Raw genomic sequence first — 26,526 nt, 5'->3', positions numbered from 1 at the left:
TCCTGGAGAGATATGACCCAAGCGCTTGAGGCCAAAGACAAGTCTTGCAGTCCTGTTCTGGATAAGTTGCAGAGGGCGTAGAGTAGAGGCAGGCAGATTTAGAAAGAGGCTGTTGCAATAGTCCGGCCTAGAGAGAACCAGAGCTCTGGAGACAGTGAGCTTCTGGGGGAAGGAGAGGTAAGGAACAATACCTCTGAGGAGGTGCAGCTGGTAGTGTGACTTCTTCGAGATGTCATAGATGTGAGGAGAGAAGGAGAGTGTGGAGTCGAAGATGACCCCGAGGTTTTTAGCCTCACAGGTGGGAGCAGGAGAAGGGCCAAGGGAAGCCAGTCAGAGAGTGACAGGAAAGGAGGGAGCAGGTGTTCCAATGAGGAGAATCTCGGTCTTACTGGCATTAAGGCAGAGATCATTGGCGGCACACCACTCCTGGGTGGCGGACAGGCAGTCAGAGATGAGGGAGGGAGAAGAGGTGGCTGAGGGTTGCCTGAAAATGAGCTGAGTGTCATCCGCATAGCACTGAAAGCATAGAAAAGTGCTATAAAATGTGTTTGGCCAGGGTATGGGTTGGGCTGGTTGCTTGCTTATATTCAGGATGGAGGAGGGGACATTTCTGCCCCTCTAGTGAAAATCAAAAGTTGGCACCCATGAACCCACAGTTAAATTTCCTAAAAATTGCTGTCAGCATAACAGAAGCATTTATTTGTGATTAACCAGTTTGACAAGCATATAACATCTTTATAAATATAACCTGTGCTAAACACAGAGGGGCACACAAATAAAGTATGTGTGGTGTCTGACAAAAAAAACATTTCAACGAAAACTAGTGTACGCAAGCAGCATTTTTCAATTTGGAAAGAACTTTTTTTTTTATTTATGGAAGTGTGAAATGCACATTTGGAAAACAAAAGTGTGCCTAGCATGTAGAAAGCCTTCTTAAAGCACAAAGGAATGGCACAAAAATTACAGGATATGTGTGTGTTAGTGCAACAAATATCTGTCTTTTTGAGACAGCTACTAATGAATAATGCAACAAAGAGGTTTTTGAAGTTTGTAATATAATCGTGAAGGCATATGTTATTCCATCTGTTTATAGAGAGGAAATAATTGGGCCAAAAAAAATTGGTAAAAATTCAGATGTTTATACATATCCCCACCCCGATATCGCCCGCTAGTAGCTCTCCGCTGTTGACCTCCACTACAAGTACTGCTTACGAACGCTGCCCGTCGAACGGCTGTATTTCAGACCACGACGGTGCCGTGATTAGATTACATTCAACTCTAACCGTACGAGTGCATGTACATCTTTGATGGCTGTTGCACGGCCACAGAATAGAAAATGATTTCCCGCTTTCAAAATAAATCGAATGTTCCGTGCTTAGATGGTGCACGGCAACAAAAATAGGAAATGATGTTCCGTTTCCAAAATAAATAGAATGGCTGTATATCGCATGCAAATATTGGTAATCAGCTATTCTACTGTGCCCGGTTTCCTATGCGGTGTCTGCACGGATTTATTACTTTTGAATCCCCTATTTAGAACCCGTAACATGTTGGGCTAATTTCTAAATTTCAGCACCAAAGTGACCGGGTGACAAAATCTAATCCAGCATCCTTCTGCTAGCATTTTTACTTAACTCATAGATATATTCTTAAGCGAATGCTATTTAAGAAACGCAATGCTATCATTTATCATTTATTTACATAACACCATGATGCGGCGGTATTTAATGATATACGGGCATATTTGAAACTATCATATACACATGTTTCTGCAACCACCATATATCTTCGTGACATCTTGGTATGCTCTCAAAACAGGGGTATTTATCCCATGACTTACTGTGCTACCGACTGAAACTAATGATTTGGAATGGCGGTAAGGCCTCTATGGGCATAATTCCATACCACTTATTTAAAGGATACATGACATTGTGTTTATAAAACTTAAAGACCCAATTAAGAGTGTCTACTAATGGTTTGTTTTTATATTTTTGATACCTTCATTTTTCCATTTTTTATTTTCGACTATCTGTTCTTTTTCCACTTACCTTCAACTTCCTCCCCGTCCCCCCTCCCTATTTTTCTGTGATTACACTTTAATTTGCTCATTTGATCTCATGAACTGCTTTGATATTTGTTCTACCGTTCACTATGATGTTTGGAAATGTGTACTTCATTAACTATTTGCAGTTCTGTTATCAGCCCTGATTTGAGAAAGACACTAGTGTGTCAAAACACGTGTTATCCAAAAGGGCACCATAACTATTAAAAGATTTTGTGAATCATCAATACCACTGTGGCGCAGTTCCTTAGTGTGGAGCATTTTTCTTTAACACTCCACTACAAGTAGCTCTAGCTAACGTAAAGGTTGGAGACCCCTGTGTTAAACTGTATGCAAGACGGTTGGAACTGAATTTTCTAACCCAGGACACTATGAATTACTGAAAGGTGAGGTTTGAACCAATCCTATTTTCACTATCACCTCTAAGTTAGATGAGGCAAGATCACTTTTTTTTTTTAAACACAACCTTTTTTTAACAACCTTTTTTCGTTTAAATTTTAGATCCAAACTGTTACATTTAACACCCTTGACGTTGTCCTGAAGAAAGCTCCGAGATCCTGAAAGCCATTTTCCACCTTAAAGACTTCCTTTGGTTTAAACAAGTTAATCCGAGCCAGAAACACCAATGTGTCGACAGTATAGATGTGTTCGAAATGTACTACTACACATTAATCAACCTCCCCTTCTTTTGATTCAGTATCTATGACATGACATATGAATATCTGTTCTCATAGTGATTTGTTTATGTTATTATACATGATGTTTTGAATTAAACTTTGTTTTATCTGTATGACTACAAGTGTGATCCTCAAAAGCTAGTGCCAATTATGCCTAGCTCTAGATACCCCCCCCCCCACTGTGCCTCTAAGGGAGGGGCAGTCTGGTTCCTATTCCCCTTTTTCGAGAGTGGGAGAGAGGCAGGATCCTTGCGACACCCCTCGGGGTACTCGGATAGGGTCAGCAGCATCCTTAACAATGGAGACTCTAGAGGTGCGAGCTGTTAATAAGGACTTAATCCAGCCGTTGGCATCAGGGGGTTGAGGGTGGGGGTGCGGGGAGGGTTTGAAGTTTTCCGATAAGGTCGCACAGAGTGCATCATGGTCTACCAGATCAAACGCCACTGACAAGTCTAGGAGAAGGAAGATGCCCATGTTCCCGATGTCTCGTATCCTATCCATCTGGAATTTGAAGTCTAGGAGGGCTGTTTCGGTGCTGTGTTTAGGTCGGAAGTCTAATGGTCTGGCCCAAATAAATGGTAGCTTTCCAGGTAGTCTTGAATTGAGTGTACGCAATTTTGTCCACTATTTCTAATAAAAAAGGGACAGTAGTGATGGGGCAGTAGTTTGTGGGAATGGAAAGGTCCAGAGATGGTTTTTTGAGCAAAGGGGTTACCCATCCTGATTTGATACTGGGAGGGACACAATTAGTGGAGAAGGAAGCGTTGATGAACTTGGTGATTATAGTAGCTAAGGCAGGAGCGCAGAGTTTAACTAATCGGGCAGGGAAGCTGTCGCCTTTACAGTTAGAGGGTTTCAAATGAGGCGATGTTTGCTTGAACCTGGTCTGCAGTAACTAGAGTGAATTTGAATTGGGCATTGGTGTGTTTATCGGTGACATTGGGTGTAATGGGTGGCAAGCTTTTGCCGGCTAGCAATTTTTTTTTGTATAATATTTTCTCTTGAAGCGTGGTGATTTTATATGCTAAGGTGTTTTGGATGGTGGTGCACCAGGCTTTGTCGGTGATCACAGAGTAAACTGGGGCGATAGGGGATTAAATTCTCTGAATGGAGAATAAATCTTGTGTTGGAGAAGGCGTTATTGTGACAATAAGACCCGAGGCGGCGGGCCAATACCGCCCCAGGTAATGCCTCCGTGGCCGTAGTTACCGAAGCCCCTTTCCATGGCAGCCATCGGAGCGGACGCGCTGGGAACAAAAGTGTTTCCAGCGCGTTCGCTCCAAAGAAAAAAAAAAAAAAATGGTAAGTAGGGTTGGGAGGGGGTAAAAAAAGAAAAGTACCGCGGCTCCGGCGGGGGACGTTGGAAGTCTCCAGCCGTGTAGAGGCTCGGAGCGGGGATGGCCCCGCTCCGTGTCTCCACATGCCATCCTCCGTCGGAGACCAAGGGATAGAAGGTAAGTGGGGTGGGGAGGGCAGGGAGGTGGGAGGAAAAAAAACAAAAAAAAAGCCTTACGCGAGACCCCGGCAGGGGATGAAGGCAGCCTCCAGCCATGGGGAGGCTCGGAGCGGGGATTGCCCCGTTTTGAGCCTCCTCATTGGCTGAGGGGCTGCCCACACCCCTCGCCGGGAACAGAGAACCCGGCACTCACTGCGTACATGGGAATACCGTGTGGTATGGCTTGCAAATGAGCCAATCACCACGCTGTAGTCCTGTTGCGCCGAGCGTTTCGGGTACTAATGATTCGGTATTAAAGGTGTTAGCTTTGTGAGCTATTACAGCTGATTTGTAGGTTTTTGAAGCCGCCAGGGGAGCTAATGAGGAATATCTGAACAATTATTTTTGTGCATGTGTTCCACTGCTCTTTTTTGTCTGCGCAAGAGGGCGAGTTCTTCATTGAACCAGTGGTTGGCTTGTTTGGGTTTCTGGGGTGTTTTATAGATGGGGGGAGCTACTGAATCAATGGTGATATTGAGGCAATTGTGTTAGAAGAAAGAAATGTTGTCAGGGTTGGTACCTACCGAAGGGTAGGTCTTGAGGGATTCAGTGAGCGTGGGCAGGAGCTTTTCTAAGGTGAATTTACGAGTATTTCTGAAAGATTTGGGCCTGGCTGATGTATGGGGGGAGCCATGGTTTTGGTTGGCTGGATATTGAAACGTATGAGGTGGTGATCAGACCAGGAGACTTCAGAGATGGAGTCTAGAGTTGCGCTTACATTGAGAGTTAAGATCCAGTCTAGCCTTCTGCCTTTGGAATGGGTAGTTGAGTTAACTATTTAGGTGAAATGCATTTCTTGGAGGGCTGCAGCAAACTCTGTAGCTTTGTGGTCCAAAATATCGTTGTAGCCCAAGTTAATGTCTCCTAGGATGATGAATTTAGTCTTGGGTTTAAGGAGGGGTTTGATGAGTAGGGGGATATCAGATTTGGGGTGGTTAATGTTGTTGGGTTGTCCATAAATGATGAGGAACTTAATTGTTGTTTTGGGATCATTCGTGAGTTTGAGCAGGAGGAGTTCATATCCAGGTAGTGTGTTGAGAGGGCAAGTTCTGAATTGCAAAGTGGATTTAGCTATTATAGCTACTCCGCCTCCTATCGTGTCATACCGATCTGCGCGAAGGATGGCGAAGTCTGGGGAAGTCTGGGGGTATGGTGAGTGCAAGGTATGGGGCCGAGGCTGGTTGTAACCAGGTTTCAGTGAGGACTAAGTAGTCTAAATGTTGATAGAGGAGTACATCCCGGTTATCCATAGCGTGCGCTCCTAGGGAGTAGGCATTAATCAGTGCGCCTTTGAGGCAGGTGATGGTGTCTGTGCTAAAAGTTGTGTGAGCTGTGGTATTAATAGTGGGTGTGACTTCGATGAGCTTCTGGGGGTGCGAGGGGGGTGGGTTCTTGGGAAGTCTGAGGTGGGAACAGTGTTGTGGGTGGGCAATCAGAGAGGAGGAGGCAATGAAGGCCTCTATGCGTCCGTGCCGATAGTCTTTTTAGTCTCATTGTCCTTAAAATGGGCATGGTGGTGGGAGGAGGGAAAGTTGGAGTTCTTCATCTGAGGCGATTGTGTCTGGTTGTGCCTGCGCAGGGTCTGTTGAGGCCTATCTGATCCGAGTATTGTCTATCATGGTGTGCTAGGCAAGATTGTATGCAGTACCCTTTGGGTGCACTACAACAACCCCGACCTCCTGGCAAAAGGAACCCAACCTTTGGTATAAGTCTGCACTACACAGATTGGTAGCATGTTCAGCAGCCAGGCTTATCGCAAGAGGGGTCAATGTGAGCAGTAGGGGAATTGCATAGAGATTCACAGTGACAAGTATCCAAATAAACACTTACACACAAGGTTTCTTGATTAAACAATTATTAATTTAGCAGTCAGTTTGAGTAAGCCTTCTTCAGAAGGGGCAATATAACAGTAGCACACAAATACACTCCAAAATACACACTTAGTTTCCCTAAATCAGCAAATACCCATTTGGGATGGCACACAGACACTTCCTACACACTCAGGTGACTTAGATAGCTAGGACACTGTGGACATTAATATATCACTGTTGCATTTAGGGCAATACTTAGTAGTATGTCAAAGAAAAAGTTTATTAGAACCAAAACAAGAGATCTCACAGATATTCTGAAGCAGGTAAGTACTTTGGGTAACTCCAATGCAAAGTAAGTTACCCCTTCCTGTAAGGAAGGCCAAACACAATGTCAGAGGGAAGAAGAGTCATTCAGGGAGCCAGGCTAGGCCAAAGTCAATTGGGCAAAACTCTAGGTGAGCTGAAGCACTTCTTAGAGGTAGGTAAAAGTATTGCACAATGTTTAGACATCTTTGTAGAAAAGAAGAAATCAAAGCAGGGCCACAAGCTGATTAGGATTGTGAGGTAAATAATCTGTTGGCAACTCTACAGACGTAACCAAGACAAGTCTCAACTCAGCACAAGTGAGGTTACACAACAAGAAGTAAGTTCTTAGACTTTACAGTACCCTTGGTTAGAATAAAAAGGCTTTGGCTGGCTTTTGTTCCAGTGCAGCTCTGCAAATTGTGTTTCTGGGCCTCAGTCGTGGGGACAAGAGGGAGGACGTTTGAGGGCTCATGCACTGCAACGCGACGATCAGCGACAGAAAAGGACCAACTACTATTCAGTAGCACTTCTCGGTTTCAGCTCCTCGGGTTTCCGCAAATAGCAACAACGTGGACTCTTGGTTGTCGAGATGTGTTTCCTTGCATCTGGGGTCCAGCACTCTGTTGAGGTGGCGCAGGCTCGGTCAGTCCTGCTTCCTGGGGGTCCAGAGGTTCTTCCTGGAGCTCGAGGCCAACTTAAAACACGCACACAATCTGGTGTTCCTCTCCCTGGCTCTTCGGTACCAGCAGCAACTGCAGGGGAAATTCAACCAGCTTCCTGAGGATGTCCAGGTGGCTTACTTTGGAGTTGATTGGTCCCACCAACTCAAGGGGAGAAGTCGTCCTTGCAGGGCTTCTCTAGTCTAGGTGAATTCAGAGCTTCAGCACTGCAGCATGGCTTCACGGGGCAAACCAACGGTCCAAGAGTTGCAGCAGGCATCTCTTCCAAGTTGTTCTTCGGATTCCTTCGTCCAGTGGTTGACTCTGCCTTCCAAGCCAAAAAGCCTCACCTTTTATGCAGGTTTCTCCCATTTATTCCAGCCGGTCAGTCACCCAGCAGGGTGGCTGTCCTTGCCAGACAGCCAGCCGGCCAATCACCTAGGAGTGCATTCCTGTCTCCTGGGAACAAAGCTCAGGGAGTTTCGAGCACCTCTCTCGCTTCCTGCCCCCGCCAGACGCCCTGGAGCAAGAGTCGGGCTTCACTCGTGAATCCCGCCAAAGACAAAACGTACAAAGGGACCAAACCTGGTTTGGCGCGCAAAGTAAATCTCAAGAAGGACCTTTCCACAAAGAAATGGCGAAAAAAGAAGACCAGGGCCATTTTGGAAAAATGGCACCCTTGGATGCTTTACTGCAGCTGCGAACGCAGTCCGCGGTAAAAGCACACCACGGTAGTTAAAAGTAAACCACTGTCGCCAGCCATTCATCGAGGAAAGGGTATCATAAAAATGTTACATGACAAGCTAGACAAAGGGGATACTAAGTAAACCCTCTAGCACCTGATTGTAAGATAGTGTGTGCTGGGTCTAGAAAGTTACCAATGTAAGTACAGTCAATTTCACTTCACTGCTCTTGGAAACTGTAGTTTACCCAAGAGAAGGTATTTAAACCTTTGGGAAATCTGAAGGACTTCCCTGTGCCACTGCACTGAAGGTGCTGTGTGACAATTTAAAAGATGATGCCTATGGAGTTTGTCAGACTTCACAAACAAAAGAAACAGTGTCCAAATCATAGCAAAAATACATGAGACAGCGGGAAAAAAGGGTCTCACTCTCTCCAGGTTAAAAATTCAAGTCCTCAAAATCCAGCAAGTTGCTGGGGGTCTCTAAGGTAGAGAGGGATTAGCATATTTCTGAGAATTCTCCCCAACATGGTGTGTCGTGTGAATGGGCATGATTTGGCTGTAGGGTGGGATGGGGAGCGAGGGCTATGGATGGGTAGAGGGGTGGCCTGGGGGTATCGGTGGTTCCTGTGGTAGCAGACAAGAAATTTGGCGTGGGTTTGTGCTCGCTGATGTCTTGGGGTCTGCTGATGATGGGTACAGAGGCCATTTGTCGGGTTGGGGTGAGGGGTGCCTTAGATAGGAAAGGTGTGGGACAGGGGAGGGGGTTGTGGCGGGGGCATCAAAGACAGGCGAGGCCGTTCCCCCGAAATATGCAAACATGCCAGCTGTGCATGGCAATGCGTTAATCATGATAATGGTGGGCTGATGTATTTGGAATACGCTGGTATCTGAGAAGAGTGGTGGAACAGTATTTTAAGTAGGGGGTGGCTAGTGGTTAGGCTACTATGATATACTACTATATATCGATGAGGGGTTACAGTAGAGGGGTGCTGGGCAAGCAATTAGATCATAGTTCTGGATTTACAAGGCTGATCAGTAACATGCTGACCATACAAGGTAGGTATTGACCCTGCATTGTAGGGAATTAGGTAGTCGCTACCCGGTGCCAAGGCACAAGTGGTGGGCATAGGGAATCAGAGTAGTGGGCTAGGGAGCGATACAACGGGTAAGTGACTGGGAGGGGGTGTGGGAGGGTTAGCCGTGTGTACTGTATGATCACACAGGGTAGTAAAGATGCAGTGGTAGGTAGGCAAGTGGGAGCACTAACAAGAGTTGAGATCAGGCACATCCAGGTAGGACCGGAACGTGAAAGAGCACGTAGCTCAAATATGGAGGTAGCATCACAACAGTAGGGAGATGCAGTGCTTGAGAACGGTTAGAATAGTTTAGATTACAAGGTGCTAGAATGGGGCGTGATCCGGGAAGCGGATGTATTTCGGTCTCAACAGCATGCGATTTCTAAGACTATGGTAATACAATAGGAGCACTCCAAATTGGGCATAAAGAATTAATGTATGACCCCGAAAATCGAATACAAAAAACGAGATAACACCTTCTGAATTGAAAGCAATCCTGACAGATTAGGCTTCACCGGTTGTGTGTAAAAAGGGAACACACCCGCAATTTCCCGTTGGTTATACATCTACTGGTTCCCCAAACATTTCACTTGCTCTCAGACAATATGATGCTAAGCATTTTCCTCTTATTTGGTGTCCTACTCTAGTCCTCAGGATATGAAATGATAGGTTATTTATAACACGCTTAATGTTTCCGTGTAGTAACAAGAGGAAAACCTTGATGTTTCATCTACATTTATTTCAAACAAAAGATTGTAAACCTCCTAAGTAGAGAGAAAAGTGAACAACTGGAGATTTGAGAACTACTTATTTGGGGTGTGAGATGGCAAAAAGACCCCACTTAAGTGGAGAAGATTGGTGGAATCCGATGGCGGATGGAAATGATATAAAGTTACCATATGCACTAACATTTTATTCAGAAAAATTAGAAAATAGTCTAATTCAGTAAGAAAGTTGAGCAGACGATAGGCCTCCTGTAAGAGAAAAGTATATAATGGCAAACTGGACATTGCTAACATCACATGAAACTTATAAATACTTTTGTTTGTGGACTCACAGAGGTCCTATTGTTGTTAGGAAATTGTGACTTAAGGTGTAAATAGAAAGATTGCTGCACAAAATGTTAACGTTTGTAAACAAACTATATAAAATAAAAAATATAAATAACACGCTTAATACCCAAAGGTTTCTAAGCATGGACCCGGGGATCAAACCTGTGATGGTCTGTGTCGTTTTGCTTCCAAGGTGAGCACTTTTCCCCCCGAGCTATCCTACTGAGACAGCTATGTGCCTTAAGAACAGGACGTGACCATTAGGCAGGTTTTTAATACCAATTATACATCTTCCTGACCTGTGTCATCCCCAGAAAGTTTTCCTGTGACTAGGTAACTATTTTACCTAGTCCCTAGGTGAAAGGGAATCTTTTTTCTCTCTCACCTAGTATGTTACTCTTTTTATGGGTCACCTTTTTATGTCTCTCCACAGTGTATGGTTGAAGTTATAGTTTGCTACAACTTTTGGGCTTGGGCTGGGTTGCCCCTATGCGCTCCCAATGTGCTCCCCTGTTAATTTCTCTTTCATGTACTTGGGTGAACTTCAGTTCCCAAGTAGTAAAGAGGGAGTTTCATCCCCCTTTACATTTTATATAGTGAAACAGCACACCCCACCTTATGTGGACTGCTGGGGGGGAGGGAGGGGGGAGGGGATTAGAATGTATCCCCTTTCTTACTTACCTGGTAACATTTTGTTACAATTGTGAGTTTTACATGAATGGCTGGTGGTAGTGGTTTTACCTTTATGACTTTTAGTCTTTATTACTCGCAGGCTGTTAATTCAGCCTCTGTAATGCAAAGAAGGGCCACCATTTTTATGAAATGGTGGGCTCTTTTTTCCACCATTGTTTGTATGCGGTTTCTGAGGTCTTCCCCTGCCATTGTAGGCAGGAACCACCTCAGTGGCTGTTTCGTCTTTGGCGGGAATCCTGTGGATTCCCCACCCAGGCTCCAGAGAGTCAGGAAAGGCAGGAAGCAAGGGAGTAGTCCAGAATTCTGCAGCCCGTTGTCTTCCACCTTGACTGAAAGGAAACAACTCCCAGTGGGGGGCTGGCTGTCCAGTCGGGACAACCAGACTGCCCCTTGCTGTAAAATGTGGGGAGAGAATGCAGAGGTTGTCCTGTAGTTCCTGAAGACTCTGAACCTGGAAGCTGCTTACAAGTCGACCACTGGATCGAAATACGAAGAGGAAGGAACAAATTACTTACCTGCAACTATTTTTCTCCAGCATGGGTCTGGCATGGATTCACATGCTCGTGAATATTCCCAGTCAGGCTAGGAATCCTAAGTAAAAGAAAAAACAGTTTCACGTTGACTTATAAACTGTATTTCTCCTCTAAACCAATCACTGCGTTCGGGGTCATACTGCCCCAGCCAATGACTGCCCTCTAGCTAAGCCCCTCATCTAGCAGCCGTCTTCAGATTTGGTAAGCATGTAAAGTGGCAGTATGACCAAGAAGAGCCGCAGTGGGGTAAGCGGGAGGGTTTGCATGTGAATTCATGCCAGACCCATGCTGGAGAACAATAGTTACAGGTAACTAACTTGTTCTTTCTCCAGCATGGGGTTTGGCTTGGATTCACATGCTCATGAATAAAGAATACATAGCAGAACAACATTACACAACCACTGGAGGTGGCAAGGCTCAACAGAAGCAATTACACTTACCTCCGGAACAGGCTCACCTTCAAGCGAACAGGTTGCACAGAACTGCTTGGCCGACACTGGACTCCTCTCTGCAATCCCTGTCGACGCAGTAGAATCTGGTGAGGGTGTGCGCGGACATCCACCTAGCAGCCCTCCAGATGTCCAGCAGGGGCACATCAGACAGGAACGCCGTCATCGCAGCGATCACTCTGGTGGAATGGGCTCTCGGACAGCCAGGCAGTGGTCGGTTTGCCAACCGGTGACAGTGTGTTATACAGCCAGAGAGCCACCTGGAGATGGAAGGCTTGGACAAGGCCTTCCCATGGTTCACAGCGTCAAAGTTCACGAATAGTTGAGACGTCTTCCAGAAACTCTTTGTGCGGGTCACATAGAACTTCAGAGCACAAGCCACATCCAGCGAGTGCAAAGTCCTTTCAGCCAGCAACAAAGGTTTTGCAAGGAACACAGGCAACACCATAAGATCGTTGACGTGGAATTCCGATGGAACCTTTGGCATGAAGGAGGGGTGAGTTCGCAGCACCACTCTTGTGTCGTGAAAAGTCAGATACAGCTGTGTGCAGGATAGGGCCTGGATCTCACCTACGTTCCTGACAGAGGCGGTGGCCACAAGGAAAGCCGTCTTCCATGAGAGGAACCTGAGAGGGGACTGATGCATAGGCTCGAAGGAGTCCCCCCGCATCCCCAAGAGCCTCGTCAGTACCACGTTGAGTTCCCACGGCGTGGGCAGGAGCCTTGACCGGCAGGAACGATACAAACAGTCCTTTGAGGAACTCCTTGACGAGACCAAAGAGAAGAGCATCCTGTAGACCTGGTGTAGCGGGAGATAGCCGCCAGATGCACCTTGACAGACCAGTGTGCCAGCCCCGCCTTGGCCAAGGACAACAATTACGGCAGAATTTGCGGGGCCGTGAGCCTCAGAGGATTGATCTTCTGCATCCAGCACCACGTAGCAAAACGCTTCTACTGGTGTCCGCAGCACTTAAGAGTTGACGACGCTCTGGCCCTGGGAAGGACCTCCCTGCAGTCCACTGGCAACTCGTACCCTCCGAACTCTGAGGCTGCAGGAGCCAAGCCTTCAGGTTCAGCGACCCTGGGTCCTGATGCAGGATTGCGTCGCCTTCTCTGGCGAGCAGATCCGCAACCAATGGCAGCTTGACCGGGGGTGACGTCGACAGGCTGAGAAGATCAGAGCACCAAATCTGCCTCGGCCAGGCCGGGGCGACAAGGATCATCCTGCATCGGCACCGTTTGAGTTGATTGATGACTCGAAGCAGGAGAGGCAACAGAGGGAATGTGTACAGGAACAGGCCTTCACACGGGAAGGAAAACGTGTCCCCCATGCTCCTCGGCTGGCGGAACCTGCTGGCGAATTTCTGGCATTTGGAATAAGTCACCTTCGGAAACAGATCAATCTGGGGTCTGCCCCATTTACGGAAGAGGCGGTCCACTAGATCATGTCGAAGTTCCCACTCACGGCAGGAGCCCAGCTCCCTGCTGAGGGAGTCAGCGATGGTGTTCTTGACCCCCGCCAGGTGAAAAGGGATGAGGAACATCTCCTGGGTGACGGCCCAGTGCCATACGTCCTATGCCTCTCTGAAGAGCGCTGGGGGATCTGTTGCGCCCCTACTTCCTGATGTAGAACATCATGGTGGTATTGTCTGTAAAGACCCTCACCAATATGCTCTTGAGGGACAGAAGGAACAACCTGTGGGCCCAGAACACTGCCCGGTGCTCCAGGACATAGATGTGGAGATCCCTCTCCTCCAGCAGCCACAGGCCTATGGCGTGGAGATGTCCGGTAAGGGCTCCCCAGCCTTCCAGGGAAGCGTCCTTGGTGACCGTCTCCTGGTACGGGAGGCTCTGGAAACCTGTGCTGCCGGCGATGTTGGAGCGCACGCCCCACCACCTTATCACTCAACGGAACTCCTCGTCGAGAGCAGGTCTCCAAAGCTTCCAGACACCTGGATCCACCGAGTGTCTAGGAATTCTTGAAGGGGCCGCATCCGCAACAAGCAGAGTTGTATCAGGTAGATGCACAACATCGTGCCGAGCAGTGACTTGATGGTCCGCACCGTGGCGGTCTTGAGTGCCAACAGCCGCTACACCTTGTCCAGCAGAGCTGCTACCCTTTCTTCGGAGGGTGCCACCAGGCAGGCAACTGTGTTGAGCCTGGCACCTATGAACAGTGCATTCTGCGATGGTATCAAGCAGGACAAAGCCCGCCAGCCGTCCTCCCACCGGGTTGCATGGGTGGGGGCTCGACATGGCCAGTTCAATCTTGCTTCGGGGCTTAGCCACCTCCACCAAAAGCCTTGGAACGGCCTCTGTAGGCTCCTTGGTCGTGGACCGGGAGGGTTGACGGTACAAAAAGGACCCTCTACCGAAACCCTTGGACGATCTGCCAGACTTCCTACCTGAGGCAAGAAAGGACTGGCGGTGTTGAAGAGTGCCCAAGGCACGGGCCGTGTCAGTCTTAATGGCCTGCAATGACTCATTGACGGCCTTCCAAAAGAGGTTGTCCCCGTTGAAAGGCAGGTCCAGAACCCTCGTCTGGACTTCCTGGCGTAAGTTGGTGGCCTTCAGCCAGCCACGACGACGGAGGCAGACACCGTTCCCCCATCTGTCGGAACCCTGTGTCCGCGCTGTCCAGGGCCACCTTACTGGCATGGTCCGATGCCACCTCCCCTCCTAGAGGATGGAAAGCACCTCCACCTCACTTGACGTCGGGTACGAACAACAGCAGCGGGCCAATCTTATTCCACAGCTCCCCATCATATCTGGCCAAGATAGCAAGGGCGTTTGCCGCCTTGACTGCTGACGCCGCAGAGTAGATTACTTTTCTTCCCATGGCATCCAACTTCTATCCCGAGGGACGGAGGATGAAGACGAGGGGTTAGACGACGACTTCCTTGATGCCGCCTAAGAGCACAGAGTCTGACACAAGACCATTTTGGCGCGGACTCGTGCACCCAGTACTTTTTCTCCAGCCGATCTCTCTGGGCCGGGGCCAGGTTCATCATCAAAGCAAGGTCTTCCTCCCAAGCGTCGTCCAGGAGAGGCACCGCCAAGATGGTCTTCCTCTTGGCCTCGCATCATTGATCTAGGAAACCTTTCTTCCTGGTCTCCTCCGGTGTCAGTTGGAAAAGTTCTGACACTCTGGCGACCATGGCATGGAACGGCCTCAGCTCGTCTGGGGGTGAGGTTAATGTCCCGGCATAGGGTGCTGCTTCCTCTTTCGCCAGGGGTTGTTCTGGTGCAGCCGGGGCTGGCGGTGCCGTCGGCATCAGTTTCTGAATCTCCGACACCAGGGTGTGCAGGGTCGAAAGGAGGTCCAGTGAGACATCCCTCGGAGGGGTCGGGCGATAGGCTGACTGGGCGCTGCACCGTCATCGGCAGGTCTGCTGTTGCCACCCCTTCAGGGTTTTCGCCATCTGTGTAGTCTCCCACGTCCTCCTGGATCGTGTGGACAGACGTGGTCCTGCTCGTCCGAGGAAGAAATGTCCATGCCCTGGAGTACGGTTGAGGCCTCATCTCCCCCGTGCTACCCCTTCCAGTTTGCATCCCGGTGAGTCAGGCTCAGGGATGTCATCATCTTCTCCGGGGTCCTCTCGGCCCGCTTGGCCGATGCCTCCCATCTCGGGGGCAGGGATACTCTGGGCACTGCCGGGGCTACCTTGCCTGGGTCAGCCCCCTTGGTCTTCGAGTTGGTGGCAGCTGCCCTCTCGATCGTCGACTACTACTTCACCTGGGCTGCCTGGGCTTTCTGGGGTAGGTCAGTTATCTGTTCCTGCGCCTTCGTCTTCTCAGGCTTTTCCCGCAGCTTCACTAGGTTAGCCGATTTCCTCTTCGAGGAGGAGCGATGGCTGGAGATGGAGGCAGATGGTGAAGATAAGCGCACCCTGCCCGTCGTGGGGCCAGCTTGGGTGCCGCCCCGACGGAAACGGACTTGCAGCGCTTGGCCTGGTCTTGGGCCCCCACGGATGGAGTGCCCTCAAAGGACTAAGAAGCCCGCTCTTTGGACCGGCCGGTCCTGGGTCAGGCATGACCCCCCGCTTCCTGCCCGGGGCAGAGGCCTTGGCGCCGAGCCACGCCGCCAGCCTACTGTGAAGATCTTCAGGGTACGTTTAGAGAAACGTAGGCAGATTTCGAAATCCGCTTCCCTGTGATCCCAATGGAGAAAATAAACGCACTGGAGGTGTTTATCCTCTACAAACACATTCTGCAGTCTGCAGCCTGCAGCTGGAGCAGAGCTTGAAAAGGGAGCTTCCATCCTACTCCTCCGACATGGTCCACAGTGCGGACTAAGTCTGATGCCCTTCTGGAATCTTCGACAAAACTGCAACGATTCTTGCCCTTGAGGGGCGCTTGAAATTCACTGACAAACGGATCCCCGCTTGTCGGCCAATGTAGAGAAAGAGCACACAGACTGTTTGACAAAAATCAAACTTTTTGCAGAAAGAGCAAAAAACAGATCAGCCCACACAGCAAAACACGAAGACTCCCAACACTTGAACATGCTGTAAAAACTGGAAGATAGCTGCTAGAGGAGGGGCTTAGGTAGAGGGCAGTCATTAGATGGGTGCAGTATGACCAAGAGCTCAGTGATTGGTTTAGAGGAGAAATACAGTGTAAAAGTCAAACTTTTTTCTTTTACCAAGGATTCCCGGCCTGGCAACAGTGAACATTCATGAGCATGTGAATCCATGCCAAACCCCATGCTGGAGAAGATGAAGAAAAAGCAGCTGAAACTATTCCCAGCAACCAAAGAGCCTGCTGTGTAACCAGAGCCTAAAGTTAACCTTCCTTCCAAGCGACCCGAGTCCTCAGAAAATGACAACCCAGAGCCTAGCGAGATACACTAGACTCAAGACCACCTGCATTTTGAGCCATCCCCATGCTGTGACCTTGCGGACTGCAGTAACCCAATACCCTGGAACCTCGAGTCAATGTGCAGTGCACGGTCTTCCACATCGAGCTGAAACTTTGGTGGCATCCTGCTGGACCTCCAGAGATGTGAATTGGGCCCAAAAAGTCCTCTCACCATAGTGCTGGACCTTACAAATGACGAGAATCCGACGACCTGAAAGTTCTGTCTTAGGTTTTACCTACCTAGAATAACCTTGAGTCATTCATAAAGAGGAACATTGGGTTTTGCCTTCCCTGGTCCATTTTATACAGATGCTAAAACAGTTTTAGGTCTATGCATACCTTTAAGTTGTTGGTAGCTCCTTTAAAAAGTATATGTGTTTTACGAACCTTGGTCTGCCTTGAGCCATCCTAAAATAATTGAGTAAATTATTGCTTACCTTAGTCTGTGTTTCACTGATTTGAAACCAACTGTAAATGTTTATTACAACATTACATTTTACCTGCCTATAATAGCTGTGTGCCATTCTTAAAAAGTGTTCTTAGGTGTAGCCGACATTGGCCTGCCTGATGCATCCTAAATTAGTGTACACCAAAAGGTATTACTCACCTGGTATAACTGTTATCCTGAATGTAGTTCTAGATATAGGCTGTTACTTGAATCTGTGTTCCACTATTCAGAAAAGTACCCAGGTAACCAGGTTGGTTGATTATGTGATTTCTTAACAGAGTGTTGCTGCATGACTGACGGGGTCTACTACCCTTGAATTACTGGAAAGCAATCAGAAATTATAAATTACTCACCGTAGTGACTAGCGTACTCTTAGTCCTTAGTCCCCTTTCTTCCATATGGCATGGGCATCCATTCCAAGGGATAGGAGACAGAACCTTTTTCACCAGAAAAAAACTTCTGCCATTTTAAATTTGGAGGCGTCCAGGGGTGCGGCCCAGGGAACATGCCCTGCCCTGACTCCACCCTCCGGCACTGCACCACACCTCAGTCCCCATTGACACGTCAAAAATAGATTTAACATTGCCTAATGACACCAGTATTATTAGGGGGAAGTTGGTGGGACGTATGGAGGAAAGGGGACTAAGGACTAAGAGTACGGACTAAGAGTACGTTAGTCACTATGGTGAGTAACTTATAATTACTCTTGCGTCCCGTCCCCAAACTGCATGGGTGATTACAACTGAATGTAGGCCCAGGGTGGAGAGGAGACCCTCCTTAAGTAAATGGGTTCCTGAGAACCGCCTGTCCGAAAGCCGCATCAGATCTAGAGCCGGCATCCAAACAGTAATGCTTACAGAAAGCCCAGGGAGTGGCTCAAGTGGCTGACGTGCTTATGACTTGCCAAGGGGCATGGCGCTGGAATGCGATGGCCGTTGCCTTGGCCCTGACTGCGCGGGCGTGCATGTAAGCCGGAAGTGGCTTGTGCTGGCCCTCGTATGCCTCTTTGATGGCAGAGACCATCCAGCGGGATATGGAAGCCTCGGAGGCCTGATAGCCTGGTCTTGAACCTCCGAAAGTGACAAAAGGGGCGTCCGATTTGCGGAAGTCCTTGGTCCTGTCCAAGTAAAATTTCAGGGCACACCTGACAGTGCAGCACTCTCTGCATCGTCCTTGGGATCGGCAAATAAGCGTAGGAAGGACTATTTCCTCGTTTAAGAGGAAAGCAGACGGCACCTTGGGCAGAAATGCTGGGTGATGCGCAGGACTACATTGTCCTTGTGAAAGGTAGTATATGGTTCTGAGGCGACCAACGCCTGGATTTTGCTGACTATGAGCCGAGGTGAGTCCGACTAGCAGGACCGTCTTGATGGTGATAAGCCTGATGGCCGGGGATGTCACTGGCTCGAACGGTTTGTGCGCCAGGGCGCCCAAGACTATGTTGAGCTCCCACACCGGGTGCGGTCTCTTAAAGCGGGTAGAGCCTCGCGAGACCCGTCAAATGTTTGACAATAGGATTGGAGGAGAAGATCCCCCTCTTCCGAGTTCCTGTAAGCTCGGATGGTTGTGAGGTATGTACGTCAAGTGTCAACCTGCACGCCAGAGTGTGGGAGGTGTGCCGAGAAGGAGAGCATGTCGTCCAAAGTACGCGCAAGGGGATCGATTTCCTTGGAGTCTGCCTAGTGGCAGAATCTGGTCCATTTGCTTTTATACTGGGCCCTGGTAGCCATGCTCCTTGCGCCCTGTATGATTTCCAGATTAGCCTGTGAGAGGCTGAGGTGCCGCAGCGTTTCCTGCTCAGGAACCATGCTGTGAGGGCTAGTTTCTGTGGAGCGGGGTGGTATGACCTTGCCCCCCTGCTGCACCAGATGATGTGCTGGGCCCGTCGAGAGGTGGAACAGAGGCATCTCCGAGAGGCTGAGCAGCTCCAAAAACCATGGCCTGGCCGGCCACCATGGAGCTATTAGAATGATGTTGAGTTGGCGAGACTCCTTGATCTTGCAAATCACTCAATCAGCGGAGTAGGCGGGAAGGTGTAAGCCGTCATGCCATCCCACTGAAGCCGAAATGCATCGCCCAGGGAGCCAGGACCATGTCCCTGACAGGAGGCGAACTGAGGGCACTTGTTGTGCCAAGTGGCGAAGAGATCCACCTGGGGATGACCCCACCTGTTGAAGATCTCCTGAACAACAAGGTCGTTTAGCTGCCACTTGTAATTGTCCACTCCCAACCTGCTGAGCCTGTCCGCCTCCAGGTTGGATTCCCCCGGGAGATGGACTGCCGATGAGGTAGATGTTGTTTTCCAGGGCCCACTCCCACATCCTGATTGATTGCTGGTCTGCACAGAGGAGGGGATCTGGTGCCTGCCTGCTTGTTGACTTAGTACATGCTGGTCATGTTGTCTGTCTGTATGAGGACAGCAACTTTGTCCCTGAGAAGTGGAATGCACTGAGCGCTAGCCAGATGGGGTTCAGCTCTAACCAATTGATATGGTATTCCTGCTCCTGTCGAGTCCAGGTGCCGCGGACCAAGAGATCGTCCAGGGTGGCTCCCCAGCACTCGTGGGAGGAGTCTGTGGTGATGGTGGCCTGTGGAGTGGGCGGCCGAAAGGGCTTGCCGCCCGTAGGTTGCAGTCCCTGGACCACCATGTTAGGTCCGGTGTGGAGACGGAGGAACGTTGATCATCTCGGATTGAGAGCGCCGCTCCTGATTCCATGAGGCCGCAAGGTGCAGCTGAATCCTCCTCATCCTTAATATCGTGTGTGAACGGCTAATAGGACCGCTGCCAAGAAACCCAGGAGATGATGGTACCACCATGCCGAGGTCACCTCTCTGCTGAGGAAGCGAGTGGTGGCCCTCTTGATGGCCGAGATCTTGTCCTCTGACGGAGATACCTTCTCGGAGCACGTGTCCCAGATGAGGCCCAATAATGTCAGTCTGCGTGGGCTGCAGCTCTGACTTCTTGAGATTGAGCGAGAAGCCCAGATCGTGCAGTGTGTTCATAAGGGCATGGAAGAGTGGTGAACCGCTTCGGGAGATGTAGCCCTGACGAGCCAGTCACCGAAGTATGGGTAGATGTGGAGGCCCTGCACTCTGAGGAGGTCCGCCACCAAATTCATGAGCCTGGTAAAGACCCTGGGGGCTGAGTTGAGGCCAATAGGAAGGACCTTGTATTGAAAATGGTAGCCCATGACCCTGAACCGTAGGAAAGAATGATGGGGCTGCCAAATCGGGACGTGTAGGTACGCGTCCTCGAGATCCAGGGAGCACATGCTGTCTCTCTTGCACAATGTCTCCGCTATAAAAGCTGGCGTAACCATCTTGAACTTTTGTAGAGGTAAGGAGAGGTTGAGGGTGGAAAGGTCCAGCACAACTCTCAGGCACGCTTGGTTCTTCTTCTGAGAGGCGAAAACCCTGGAGTAAAAGCCCAAGCCTCGCTGGGAGGCTGGGACTTCCTCCACTGCCTGGCTCTCTACGAGCGACCGGATCTCTGCCAAATGAGATGCTGTCCCATCCTGTGCGAGTGGAGAGGTTGGGATAGGGAGGCGGTAGCCTGTGGATACTACAGAGAGGATCCATGGGTCTGCGAAATTCTGGTGCCAGAAATGTGCATGAAGATCAAGCCTGCCCCACACTGGAGACACGTGGACCCGAAGGAGCGTGTGATGCCTTCTTTCTCTCTTAGGCTGTCGCGGATGATGGGGACTGGAAAAAGCCCTTGCCAACCCCCAAACCCCCTTTTTGTTGCTTGCGCCATTTCTTAGACGGCGAGCGGTCCAGCTGCCTGGATCTCCGTTCCTGGAAGCCACGGAACCCTCCGTAAGTACGACCCCTGTCAGAGCGCTGCTGAGATTGGGTGTACGATTTGGGCGTGGTCTTTGTCAGGATGGATAAAGACTTGGCCGTTTGTGAGCTGTTTTTCTTTTTGTCCAGCTCTTCGTCCATGGAGGAGTGGAAGACGTCCCTCCCCCTCGAACGCTAGATCTAATATGCGTTCCTGGGCGTCCGGGTTGAATTTTGTTGCCCGGAGCCAGGGTGTCCTTCTCATGACCATGGCGATACAGATGGCATGGCCAGAGGTGTCAATATGGGCCACAGTGGATTCTATGAGGTCATGCGCCACCAGCTTGGCCTCGGCCAGCCCCGCCTCAAAACGTGATTGGCTCTGGGTAGGGAGTTCCGGGAGGAAGTCCGCAATTTCTTGTCATAACCTTTGGTTGACGGCAGCCAGCATGGCATCAGCGTTGCATTGACGAAGATGCAAGGACGCGTTGGAATAGAGCTTGTACCTGTACGCCTCCAAGATCTTCTCCTCCTTGCCTAGCAGAGCCGCAGAGGAGTAGGCTGAGGACGACTGAGGCTTGGAGTATAGTGATGCCGCAGTGATCACTGAGGAGTGTGGCTGAGGATGGGCCGAGAGCAAGCGTGTATCCCCTTCCATCTTCCTGTACTTGGCGTCCAGGCGTCGTTTGACCGGCTGGGCCGAGTGTGGCTTGAGCCAACCCTTCTTGGCCAGGGAGACTCCATTGGTTTGCAGTGGAATCCCCGTTTTGGCAGAGGGGCGTCGCGTGAGGACTTCAGCCAGAACCCCCTCTGCCAGCTGCTCGACCTCGGGCTGGGGTAGGGCCAGATACTCCGCCAGCCCAGCAAGACGTTCACGGAAGGCCCTGGCCGAGGATGGCTTATCCGGATCCTTCTCCTCATTCGCATCCTGTGGATCAGGGGGATCCTGTGGTGAAGGAGTAGTAGTAGTTGGCGCCGGAGGCTGGGGAGGCGGCGGAGGCTGGTACGGAACCGCCTGAGGCATTGGCTGGGGATCCAGAGGTGGCAGCTGCACCGGGGTCTGGGTTGCCTGCAGAGGCACTTGTGGTGGGGCTAGCATTGCGGGGAGGACTTCCCTGATGGCGTCCTTGAGGATAACCCCCATCCGAGGTGACTTGATGAGTCTGAGTAACCTCTCAAAGAACCCCTCTTCACAGGCTGTAGAGGTGGGAGAGGGTGCCGACGGGGAAGCTGGCAGCTGCTCGAGCCGCTGCGTACCCTGCCCATATGGATGCAGTGGGAAGCTGCCCTACTCAAAAGAGGAATAGGCTGTAGGCCACGTACCTGGTTGAGGCCAGTCCCACCTTGACACTCGTTCTTTGCCGAATTCCTGGAAAGGCGTCAGACGGGTGCCTCTGTCTGGCGCGGCGGCAATCTTGTCAAGCTGCCTGCCACGTGCCTGCGACATGTTGCTCAGCCCGCTGGGCGCAGCCTCCTCCAAGACTTTTGCGTGTGGATCACAAGGCCTACCCTGCTCCTCGGGCCTAGGCCCGGTAGGTGTGACACCCTTGACCCGGGGGTCGGTAGAGCTGCGTTTAGGCGCCCCCTTGGACATATTGCCGGTACATGGGGCGAAGCCCATCGGATGACAATCCGGTACAAGAACCTTCCGGTCCCTCAACACTACCACCAGGAGGATCCAAGGATCCCTCGGCCCGATAGCTGTAGCAGCCTCGGTGCACGTGCTGGTATAAGGACCTGACCGGTCCCTCCCGCGTGGGAGAGTCCCTGGAAAGGAGTCTCCTTTGCGGGGTGTGATGGAGAATATCGGCCCTACCTTGGGCTTGGCTCGATGTTTCACAAAGTTCTTGAGGTCCTCTGGAGGCGACTTCTGGAAGAGCTCCCTCCACCTGGCTAGTCTATTCTTCAGAGCTTTCGATGACAGTGAGCCGCACACTGTACAAGCTTGCCAACTGTGGTCTGGGCCAAGGCAACGTAGGTAGAGGGCGTGGGGGTCTGAAGTTGGGAAGAGCCCATTGCAGGATGGACACCTGCTGAACCCTGTGGCAGTCGACATGCGTCGGGGAGGAGAGTAACGCCTGAGGACCGAGTACCTGAATAATAAAAAGACAAAAAAGACAAAGAAAAGAAGTGTCCACGCGTGGAATTACATGGCTGAAGCCAAACCCAGGAGCGCTGGTGAATTCGGCCCGTTTCAGTCGACGCGGAAAAGAGGACTGAGGTGTGGCGCCGGAGGGCAGAGTCAGGGCAGCGCATGCTCCCTGGACCACACCCCTGCGCGCCTCTAAATTTAAAGGGGAAGAAGGTTTTTCCTGTCGAAAAAGGTTCCGTCTCCTGTCCCTTGGAAGGGACGCCCATGCAGTATGGAGGAAAGGGGAGGGGACGTAAGATTAAGTAACATATGGTTTTACTCCCCATGAATAGGTGTGCCCTTAAGTAAATGTGTTTGATAAGGTCGGACTTACCTAGAAATACTGTTAGTTTTCTAAATAAGGTCTATGCTTTGGTCTGTGTACTTTAAAGCATAGTGTTGTATTTTTAGAATTGTGTTTATATATGGGATGGTACTTATTTACCCAAGATTTACCTTGGTCTACTTGTATTTAAATAAACCCTTTATTTTTACAATACATAGTGCTTCAGTGTTTCTTTGGACCATGTGTGTACTACAATTACTTTGTACTGATTCTATAGCCAGCTCTCCCTCCTAACATAAGCCATGCTGCTCAGTCTACGCTATCATGAACTCAGGTGGTACAGCCGTATACTAAGAGTGGAGTCTTGTACTGTTTCATTTGAATGGTTTTACTAAGCCCTTAGTTGGAGTTCGGAAAAACTGTCCCAACAGGCTGCAGTAAGCATTAGCTACCATCCCTTAACATCCCTTATCAGCTTTTATACATAAAATTGCCTTTTTGATGCCTTCTTGGGTATCATCACTGTGTAAAAATTGAGACCGTCACTGCAAAAACACTTTCAAATGTACTGACACAGGATTTCTGTAGACGCAAATGTTCTGGCCCAGATAGCAACTCATAGCAAGAGGCAATCAGTTTTTGCTTTTTCCAGACAGATTTACCCTTTCAATCTAAATGAGACTGAGGCCTCTTTTCAGACAAGTCCCCATGAGTTTCCATTCGAATATCCCAAAAGCTCTATCCCTGTGTAAGTCTCCTTGAACAGTTAGCTGTAACTTACTAGGCCTATGGCAGAAATTACCAGAGGGAATTGCTCTCTAACCTGGGGGACAGAGCTGGTTTGAAAGCCTCAGAGGCCCCTTTCACCAGGAGCCAATCGAGAAAGTTGAAGCTCAACACCAGGTTTTTTAATACATCTGAGTTTTCAGTATCTTTATTCGCTGCAAAGAGAACAGTGGCCTGGTTAGTAGGGTTAAGGAACTATCTCTAGAAAATCTGTTTTTCTGATCATCTGAACTGAAGGAAATGAACTCTCAAATTTCTTCCTGCCCACCAACCCTGGAACTATTTGTCTGTCCTGGTGATTTATGCTGTTCAATGCCTAAAATATCTTACAGTTATCAATATTTACGGCAACATTTCGCCATTGTACATTGCAAATGCACACTTCAGTTGGTATGTATGCGTTTGCCCCACATTGTCCTCTGCAGAGGGAAGTTCGCATGTTCTGACTTAATAAGGTGTTCTCAGAGAGGCATTGTATTCAGTTCCATAAATCCCACAGGTTCCTTACCGAATGGCTTGTGGGGTATTGAAAGTCGAGGCCTCTGGACCACTGCCTTCATCATCCTCCTGTCCATCGTCATTCATGCTGATAATGCTAGTGTCTTCCTGAAACTGGAGAGAGGTCCGAGTTATAAAAGCATGCTAATAACAAGTAAAAAAATGCATTCCAGAAATCACTTTACAGATAAGCACCCCAAGACCATTTTATTAGCCTATTGAAAACTTAACAAGCAAACACCAAAAATTATTCGAGACATTGTTCTCTACAGTAACATTTGCAATTTTTTTTTTTTTTTATCAGTCGAATCAGCAATATTAGCACTATTTGTACACATCATATCTCCAATACATGCCTGAGGCAGTCTAAGATGCAGTGTATTACTTCAACTCTGGTGGCTTGTCAATCACCTTTAAGCACTGCTCTGGCCACAAATGCACTGCGAAGAGAAAGCGACTAATGTAGGCAAACTTGCAGATACATAGGCTTTTAGGTGCCCGCCATTATCCGTAACATGGGTGGCTGCAGGGTTGCATGTCTAACTGGAGTATCCATGATAGATTGGAGAAACAGTGTTCAAACGTAATGCAAGTGTTGAGATGGATTTTTAAAATCAGCTCCTTAGGGAGGATTTAAGGAGGCCATCCTATTTATGGTATTCATGGTAAACAGGGAAGACAGAGGTTAGCCAAAGCACACAGAGTACTGAGTTCCAAGAGCTCTAGTGCAGATTGACACTTTGATGGCAGTGCTTTCCGCCAATGCGGTTGGAGAGTGGGTGACGGAGGAATTCGGAAGTCGATCCGAAGCCTGCTCTAAACTTGGAGTGCTCCATAAAGTGCTAAAAAGTGGTCTACCCAAAAACCGAGGATCGTGCTGGGCGCAGAGCAGCATACTGTCCTGCTTGCCACCCCGGAAGTGGTTTGGGAGTGAAGGGTGAGAAGGAGAAGCAAAACTCTTACACAGTCGGTAAGCTTGGACTGTAAACAAAGGGTGATACGCTGTGCTAGTAAGTTGGTAAGCAAAGTGATATTTGCTGTGGGTTCAGTCGATTCTGTTCCCCTTACAATCCTTGGTATCCTAGACTCGAATTACCTAGACCCAAATAAATACAGTCTGTGCCAGTGCGGTGAGTGCAAATGGCACCCGGCGTAGTGGCTCGTTAGGATTAAGCATCTAGAGAAAAGAGGGAAGTTAACAATTCCATGAGTTGTCTGAAGCGGCCGGTTGCTTGTTTTATTGCCACTGGTGCGGCTTGACCGCTCTGCTTGGATGTGCTTGAACGTCTTCACATTGTGTGGTCCTATCTTCGTGCACACTTCCTGTGTGCAAGTGGGGCTGTGCGCAGTCTGCTAGTTTGGCAGTTGCAGCCAGTGGTAGATGTTAGGAACTCCTATTGAACGTTTTGACTCACAAGTCAAGGGAAATCTGCTACACGGAGGCAGCTGGAAGGTGAAACGGGGAAGAGATAATTCACAAATCCTGCTTGTCCCCGACTTTCACTGCTGTCAAAACGGCATGCTCCAAGTAGAGTGATTGCTATTAAACTTGTTTTCAGAACTATTGCTTGGATTGAATGCAAGAGTAGCTATTGAACTGCTCCTTTTCTCCAGCTAACGGAGGTGCCTTTTGTTATCCGTTTTTCTTTTTTGTTACATTGAGATAAGATTTTAAACAAGCCATTGCTCTGTGGATGCCTTTTGGAAATTAAGTTCTATTGTCATGCTGGTTACAACAAGCAAAAATCAACAGTGAAGAGCAGCATGTAAGGAAACAGCCAAACCTTATTCAGTGAATAAGCTTACAGGGATAAAGACATGCCTGTGGACATGGTTAATGCCATAACGTACCATGCTGGTAAAATTACTGCATTTCTTCACACAACACCACCTGCTGCTGTAGTAAATGTGTCCTGTAACCAGCTTGCCCTGGTCAATTCTTCTCCATCTATACAGAGAATATGTAGTTATTTTTCAGTGCCCCCTATTGAGAACAACCATTCCTTATTGAACATGTGCTATTCTCTTCTGAGGGAGTCTTTAGGGGGCCAAGAATGTATGTCTGGTATAAATGTTTTCCTCAGCTCAAGGCAATATTGTCAATTCTGCGGAGGATAGATTGTCAAAATCACCTGTGTTGGAAAAATTTCAGTGAGGACAATTGTAGCAATATAGACTCGTTGGACATATTAAATACCCCTGGCTCTCTTCATGATGAAGTAATTGAACTATCAGC

General features: G+C 49.1%; 1 protein-coding gene across 5 annotated transcripts in view; it reads right to left on the bottom strand.

Annotated features, from left to right (window-relative positions):
- Positions 1–26,526, bottom strand: part of GON4L (gon-4 like) — a 2,357,623-nt gene that overhangs the window by 1,418,777 nt on the left and 912,320 nt on the right. For all 5 annotated transcript variants that reach the window (XM_069649947.1, XM_069649953.1, XM_069649967.1 and 2 more), the window contains one exon: positions 24,301–24,404. In XM_069649947.1, the coding sequence (XP_069506048.1) occupies positions 24,301–24,404 (104 nt within the window). The remainder of the gene's footprint in view (positions 1–24,300; positions 24,405–26,526) is intronic.

Source organism: Ambystoma mexicanum, chromosome 1p, assembly GCF_040938575.1.
Source record: "Ambystoma mexicanum isolate Mex_15411 chromosome 1p, UKY_AmexF1_1, whole genome shotgun sequence".
Taxonomy (NCBI): Eukaryota; Metazoa; Chordata; class Amphibia; order Caudata; family Ambystomatidae; genus Ambystoma; species Ambystoma mexicanum.
This window is presented reverse-complemented; position numbering and strand designations above follow the sequence as displayed.